At 37.8% G+C, this 8,021-nt stretch overlaps 1 protein-coding gene across 1 annotated transcript; it reads right to left on the minus strand.

Annotated features, from left to right (window-relative positions):
- Positions 1–3,020: 3,020 nt before the first annotated feature.
- LOC137971183 (Krueppel-like factor 5) lies at positions 3,021–4,899 on the minus strand. The gene is made up of 2 exons (XM_068817945.1): positions 4,642–4,899; positions 3,021–3,964 (listed from the first exon to the last, which is right to left on the minus strand). Exons 1-2 carry the CDS (start codon positions 4,792–4,794, stop codon positions 3,347–3,349), a joined length of 771 nt encoding a protein of 256 aa, XP_068674046.1. The 5' UTR covers positions 4,795–4,899; the 3' UTR covers positions 3,021–3,346.
- Positions 4,900–8,021: the final 3,122 nt, after the last annotated feature.

Here is an 8,021-nt window from a genome sequence, read left to right on the forward strand (position 1 = left end):
CAATTAAGCAACGAATCATTTTTAAAACTTTATTCCTCGTGTTTACGGCCATAAACAATTTAGCCCCTTATTATGTTTGTGAGCTACTTAACCGGTATACACCTGGAAGATCATTGCGCTGATCAAGTTTAAACCACTTAGTGATTCCGCCGTCTAATTTAAAGTCATATCGCGATCGAGCCTTTTCAGTTTGTGCCCGGAAGCTATGGAATAGCCTTCCAGAGCACTTCAAGCAAGCCACAAGTGTTTATGCTTTTAAAAACAGTCTTAAAACAAATCTTTTTAAAAAACACTTTTGTTCTGATTGAATCTTAGCTTTTGCCAGATTCTACTGTGCATTGAATTTTATTTTTAAGTTTCTACTTTGTATTGATCGTAAAGTACCTTAGAGCTTTTGTTAAGGCGCTTTATAAGTGTATGTTATTATTATTATTATTATTATTATTATTATTATTATTATTATTATTATTATTATTATTATTATTATTATTATTGTTATTATTTTTATTATTATTATCATTGTTATTATTATCATTATTATTATTATTATTATTATTATTATTATTATTATTATTATTATTATTATTATGGAGTTAAAATAACGTTTATCTTTGATGGAGTACAGTTGAAGGAACTCCTTTTTTAATCCAATACAACTCCTAAATCCCAAAACAGAGATTTTTTGAACCGAAAATTCTAACTCCGTTTTTCGAGTCTAAAATGCTATACAACTTTGCTTTGCGGTAGATTAATATCATCACGATTGGCTTACACGTACAGTTATATGATATGCAGATCTTTTTTTTTTTTTTCAGTGCTTGCTGTAAAAATTTAAAACGTGATCGTTGATGGCTGTTTATGTATTCAGTAATATATTCAAAAGGAAATGACGAAGAGGAAACGAAAATAGGCGTTAAAGCTCCTTTACAATTTTTAGTGTGGGCAACAAATTCTCTACGGGTTACTATTTGGTGTGAATGTTCAAATGCTCAGCGACCTCCATAACAGGCGAAATATTTTACGCTACGTGCCTTCGCATCATCGCTCTGAAGCTCATCTGTTGATCAATGATGAATACAAGGTATGCTATACAATAACCAGCAGCAGTTCTTTCTCTACTATTCCGGCTAAATGTATGGGTTGGTTTCCAAAGCATGTGAGCGTTCTCGTAGGCAATTTATTGTATCATTTTTCTTCATATTGTACAATCATCACATGGCACCTAGCCATGCCTCGGAGCCCACGCGCATTTATCAGCACTCCACAACCAATGAAACATTAATGGACTTAAATCGCGTGCAGCTCTATCCTGAAACTTATGACTCATTAAAACTATTACCGTGGATCGCTCATACTGACTGACACGTTGGATACGAATGATAAAAGATTAGTTTAAATATGAACTAACAGTCGTCGCTGCCATCTTATCCCCTGCATGAAGAACTGGCTGCCAGTCAAGAATCACGTATGTAAACAAACTTTTCGTCTTCGATAAACGCTGAATTCCTTGTCTGCTTATTACAACAACTGTTCCAAATGTATAATATTAAATGAAATTAAGAATCAAGGTGTAACTGCACAACGGCTTTCACAATCAGTTTCAATATATCTGGGACATTTCATAAAGATCGATTTGTGCCAAACCTCGTGCATTAACCCCTTGGAAATGCACGCTTTTTCAATGTGGCCAATACTGTCAAACACGTAGTTCCTTGCTTCAACATTCAACCAGGAACAACTTTTGTAACTGACATCCCACGTGTTTTCAGGAAAGTGAACAGCTCTAGTACATTTTCGTATGTAACATTTGCCATGTCTTGAGCTCTGTCTCGACGCGAACACAAAGTTAACGCGCTACACCGTTAGAACTATGCATAGTGAATATGAATAATTAGGTCTTGGAGCAAGGGTACAACATGAAAAAATAGTGTATAAAATCAGCAAATAATGCTGCTTTAAAGAAACATGTTTGCAAGTCTCACAAATTTCCCTAAAGCTCACCGCTGACGTGCTTGTTGCTCTTGAGACAAATTCAGTGTATTCTGCTAGAGCACGTGCTCCGGGATTCAAAAAACTTTAGCTAATTCGGCATAAAAAACACTGAATCCCGGCAGAAATTTGCGGTTGTGTTTTTGTGAAGCCTTTCGAGTCAATAGTAAGCCCAATAACAACAGTCTAGGAGCTGTTATCAGTAATAAATAATTTAAACCTTCTTGTACGAGTGAGTGTTTGTATATAATCTTTAACCAGGAGTTGATTTTTGTCATCAAACCTTGTCAGTTCGATCAGTTACTATATCGTTTGTCAGAGTCTTTCAATCATGCACAAATGGCTTTCTTAACGGCTCCAAGAGTTTTTCCAAACATGTCCACGATACATGGGAAAAACAAAAAACGAAAACAAAAGAGGAATGCGAAGAAAAATCACTCCTCGCCATGTTTCTCTCTGAAACCGCACATTTCAAGGTCATATCAAGGTGATAAAAATAAAGGCTTGTTCAAAGAAAATACGTTTTGATATCTATTTTGCTTTTCAAACGATGTTACATCATGAAGACTGAAGTAGTCTCTTTGTCATAAGCTGTTGAACTCTCAAAGAAAGTAATGGAACAGAGAAAAAGGAAGACCTCATGCATTTCTGATGTTTTGTGCATGTTAGGAACTGACAGAGGAGTCGATGTCTGAGTGAAACAGATTACCTCACAACGACCGACTTATTGACTGATTTCGTCTCCATTGTGAGTTGAGCCAGCTTGAAAAAAGAACAATTATTCATTATTATGAGCATATAATTGTTTGTAAAGTTTCCTTTCAGTAAGAGAATCATTCATTAATGTCGATGTTTCTGAAAATAAATCTCCTCGACTGAACTGACATGCAGACGGATATCATCAGAAAGGTAAAACAACTGTGGAGAAAAGAGAATGTAAACAGGTAATATCTTTAAATAAATGACAACTTTATTTAACCAACTCCTTATAATTACGCCAAATTAACATCATTGACAAAGATCCTCGCATGCCAACCAACGTGGACGCAAAAGTCGATATGAATATGTTATCTTCTTTAAAAGAACGCTCGTATATTACATATATGATATATATATGTGCATATTCTATGTACAATTTAACTCCCTTATCACGTTCTTAAAATTAACAAAGTTGGTCCGAAATATAAATGAAAGTACACCTTTGTTATATCACCGCCAGCAGGTACTTAATGTTATTTGAAAAAATAGGAACTTGCGCGGATTTAGGTCAGTTAACGTTGATGCAAAAAAATATCGACACCGCCGTCAGGCGTCTTTGAAGTGTGGTACGAGAAATTGCAAACGCTACACGGGTTCTCTACATTAATGGATGTATTTTTTTTATATGCGAAGATCGATGATCTGAACGACTAAAAGATCTTCCACAAAGAGAACATACGTACGGCTTTTCTCCAGTATGTCTTCGATAGTGGCGCTTGAGTTCATCTGAACGTCGGAAACACCACCCACAGTTTTCCCAAGGACACAGGAAAGGTTTTTTACCCCTATAAATCCGCCTGTCAGTTCCGAGATGATAGCTTTTGGTGTAACAACGCTTTTTACAGCCAGGGAAATCACAGAGAAAGGCATGATGTAGTTCCAGTTCTTTGTTATCGGAAACAGGTTGGACTGTTTGTGCATGTGTACTGAAATTACATCCATATGCTGCATCATCGTTTGATGTCGTGTGGACAGAAGACGGCGTTGTTGCAAACATAGTTACCTGTGGCCACTGGTGTCTTAGATTTAGAGCTGGAAAAGACGCCGACTGTGCAACAATACACGTTCCCATCGTTATTCCTGTCTCTGGAAAGCGGCAGTTTTTCTTTCCTATGGTCATTTCTTGAAGCTTGGGTTGGGGAAGATGCGACAAGGTTTCCACCGGTGATGTTGCAGGAGAAGATGAACTCAGACAGCTATCCACCTCACGAATGATCTGTTAGAGAAATAAGAGTTAACTTCACGGGTTTATCCAACCTCATGATTGTTTCTGGTTTTAATCCCATACCTTCCCCAAGTAAAATGTCACAATTGAGTGACCCGGCGGCTAATTGATATCGAGGAGCAATGGCTTTTGTCGGAAATGTATGTAGTTGTTAAAACTGAAGAATTTTAAAGGATAACTGTCGTCCTTTGCACTTAAACTGCTAATCGTCGTACATCTCCTTCAGGGATCACAAACTCGTTAGAGCAATAGTGCTCGGCATTATATCGCGAAAAGGTTAATCCACTGAGATTATGAAATGAGAGAACAACTTTTTACAAGGAGTTTGAAGAACAAACCATCATTTTGATCTTCTGAGGAAAATGGGTCATTCATACAATGTCTCGCGAACTAATGATCCTCAATTGTATTTCTTGCTCAAAGTAAGGCAACAAATTTCCGAGCAGTTGTCAATGTTTTCCTCCAATTGCTAAGCCTATTTATCAGCGGTAACATAACGCTAGAAAACTAAGAGGTTGTCTGATTGTTTTATGTAGCATCCGAGGGTATCGCAAAGTTCGAACTCGTCATCAGTGTTCACCCAAAAGCTCACATCAGAAATGCACGCTATTATAATATCACTTAGAAAATGTGTAAGTTGACTAAATCATTCATACATTGCAACTGACCTGTTGAATTTCTCCCTCCCTGGTGGGTATTAGCAGCGAATAGATGCCGGCCGTTACCAGATTTCCTTCGCCCTGCGGCTGATACGAGTTTTGGTACATGACATTGTCTTGTCCTCTAAACAAGTTATCGAAACTTGTACAAGCCATAAGCATTTGGCTGTCTTCTTTAAGAGACGGCCCCAATGAACGAGTTGCCCGGTAGTCCGATCCACGCTTTTTGCGCAAAGGGTTCTGGGGTCGCCAGGGCCCGGTTGTTCAAAAGCCGATTAACGCTAACCCCAGATTAAAAATTAACCAAGGAGTTTATTTCTCTATTCCCAAATGCTGTTCAACGCTCATATTCGGCAAAACTTAACATTAGAGGAAGTCAATCTTTAAGATCAAAAATAAGCAAAAGAAATTTTCACCATAAAGTTGAAAAAATGAAACCAAAGTTTACGGTAATCCTAGATTAACTTAATCGGCTTTCGAACAACCGGGCCCAGATGGCAAACATTGCAAGTCGCTGTGAGAAAATGTATGGCTGAAACTTATTCGACGTCCAAAAAAAATACAAGGATTTTGGAGAGATCAATGTTTTTTCGACCCAGTTTTATCAGAAATCGATTTGGGCAATGTTGATAAGTGACAACTGAAAGTTTTTGTTTGAATAACCATGAAATATAATAAGATTTGCTGATTAACTTGAGCGGGAAATTAGGATGTCCCATATGCGCCACAAAAGGTCACCCATACAGGCTATGGTCTGATCGATTTTTTGCAGGGAGCTTTTCAGTTGTTGCCCTCTAGGCTATGATCCGGTGGGTTTGTATTCTTGTCCACTTGGCCACCTTTAGGCCCGGTATTCATAGCGGAGGAGGAAGCCATTACGAATTGTTCTAAGACTGGAAATGCGCCTTCGCAATATCGTCTGACTGAGTCGTAAAATCGAGTGTTTAAAAGACCACGATATTTACAATTAATAGTCTAAGTGAGAGGATTATCCCGACGAAAGACCAAGATAATATTGAGGAAATTATTCCAGCAGGAGCTGTATACCCCGTGTGCAACTGACCCAATAGCAAATCATGCACTGACCTGATAAGCATGCGCATGCTTCTCATGTAACCCGTAGTAACTCGGACTGATGACGAGGTAGAATTCATCATCAGTTTGCAACAACAGCCAAATCCTTAAACTCAATTTTTCCTTGAGAAGTCCTTCCATAATTTCCTTGCCGCTTGAATGTGGTGGAAGAGCCGGAATCAAACCTTTTGAACGGACTTTAGCACCCCACCAACGTGCTACATAAACGTTACAAGAGTTTTCTTGTTGTTACTTGTGTGGGTTTCTTCCTTGTTTGACAATCCTTGAAAAGAGTATCTTCAAAATTCTGTGCCATATCAGTCCATATATGGTTTAAAAGTGGAATTTGGTCCTTAAAAAAAAGTCCTCCTGATTCCACCTACTCGTGACTGACAGTGTAGTCTCCCTCACTGCCATTATTACTGGCTTAAACACAGCACCACGAGTGGACTGTTGTCTGATGACTGCTTATAATAGCTGCCTGGTAGACTATGTGACAGTGGGGAATACCACAATGAAAAGTTATAAATTTCATATCTTGGTTACTACAATGCTTTGCTTAAAAAGAGAATTAGCCTAAATGTTTATCTAGACAGTCAGGTGTTGACATTCTTTTAGTAGGATGAAGATTCCATTGACACAGAGATAAGAAAGACAAACTCTCCAAGGAATGTTGGCACTTGTGACGTTTGGTGCCTGGACCCACTGTGCATTGGATGAAGTTATTTGTCTGGGGACAAGCAACATGGTTAATGAACTTAGGCTCCTTGTGACCTGTCATTATGTTTATAATATTAGGTATCCCACTAAGTGCGGCAATGTACAGTATTTTTGTGTTGTGAAGCGACAACGTACCAAAAAGCAAGGAAGAGGGTGGCAGTGAACAATTTTATCTTTGCCCTCTCCTAATTCTTGTGTTTCTTTAAAGGAGCACTGACATAGGTTGTCTTCTAAACCTTTGATGGCTCTTTCGTTTTCTCTTCTAGGGGAATCGAATATTTATCTTGCCCAGAGATTCTTTACTTTTTACAAGAACCATTGCCACTGTCATTTTGAATTTTTCAAGATTTTCAATCCGGCGCTCCCAACTTTTTGAGTACAAAAGCTGATGCATGTCCAACACGCAGTAAAGACTGAGATTTATTAATTTAATCAGATTGAATTTGGTATATTCTCAATGCCCTTTAAATTTGGACCCATAAGGTTGTGACTTTCATCGTTGGGAAGATTGCCTTTCATGGCTCCACTACTGACCATTGTTTTTTGTTTCCCAAAAAATGAAAGAGTGATAATTTTTCGTTAATGTCAATGATCTATTACATTGACTCTTCTAAAGGCCAAAAATAAAATCTGCAACAAAACATTTTCTGTCTAAGGTTCTATGATAAATTACCCACATCACTAGTTTATTATGCTTGTGACAGGAGGTAGTGAGATGTAAGAATGACATGGTTTTGTCTTTGTAAAATATCAAAATAGTTTACAAGAATCATTGTTTAAAAAGTATTATTTTTACATTAATGTCACTTTTAAAAATCAAAACTGGTTTTTGTGTAAGCAAACTAAATTTGATTCAATTAAAGATGTTAAATGAATGGAATAAATGCGCCAGAGTTAACGGTACTTTGAATCTAATACCAGAGTGACTTTAACTCTTATTTTGTGTTATGTGGCCGTACGTTCGACCACATCACACCCTTGTTGAAAGACTTTCATTGGCTCCCAATTAAGCAACGAATCATTCGGCCTTCGACTTCATGGGCTATTGACTCAGAGCCCATTCGGGCTCGAGGAATAATTGTTAAATATATATGCATATGCTATGCCGGTACAATTTAACTCACTTATTACGTTCTTAAAATTAAAGAAGTTGGCTTGAAAGATAAATAAAAGTACAACTTTGTTATATCACGTCTGCCATGTACTTAATGTTATTTGGAAAAATAGGATTAAATGCGCGGATTGATTTGGGTATTTCTGCACAAAAATGTCGACCCCGCGGGCAATTGTTTTAGGCCACTAAGAGCGTTACGAGAAATTGAAAACGCTGCACGGGTTCTCTACATTAATGGATGTATTTTTTTTATCTGCGAAGATCGGTGACCTTCCACAAAGAGGACATACGTACGGCTTTTCTCCAGTATGTCTTCGATAGTGGCGCTTGAGTTCATTGGAACGTCGGAAACACCATCCACAGATTTCCCAAGGACACAGGAAAGGTTTTTCACCAGTATGAATATCCGCTTGTGAGTTCCGAGATGAGAGCTTTTGGTGTAACGGTTTTTACAGCAAGGGAATTCACAGAGAAAGGCATG

Source organism: Montipora foliosa, chromosome 9 (assembly GCF_036669935.1).
Source record: "Montipora foliosa isolate CH-2021 chromosome 9, ASM3666993v2, whole genome shotgun sequence".
Taxonomy (NCBI): domain Eukaryota; kingdom Metazoa; phylum Cnidaria; class Anthozoa; order Scleractinia; family Acroporidae; genus Montipora; species Montipora foliosa.

Excerpts from the sequence above, each read along its gene's own strand:
- LOC137971183 (XM_068817945.1), bottom strand. The coding sequence starts at position 4,794 with ATGCTTATGGCTTGTACAAGTTTCGATAACTTGTTTAGAGGACAAGAC. Across the intron at positions 3,965-4,641 it reads GGGAGGGAGAAATTCAACAG|ATCATTCGTGAGGTGGATAG; the intron begins GTCAGTTGCAAT and ends TTTCTCTAACAG.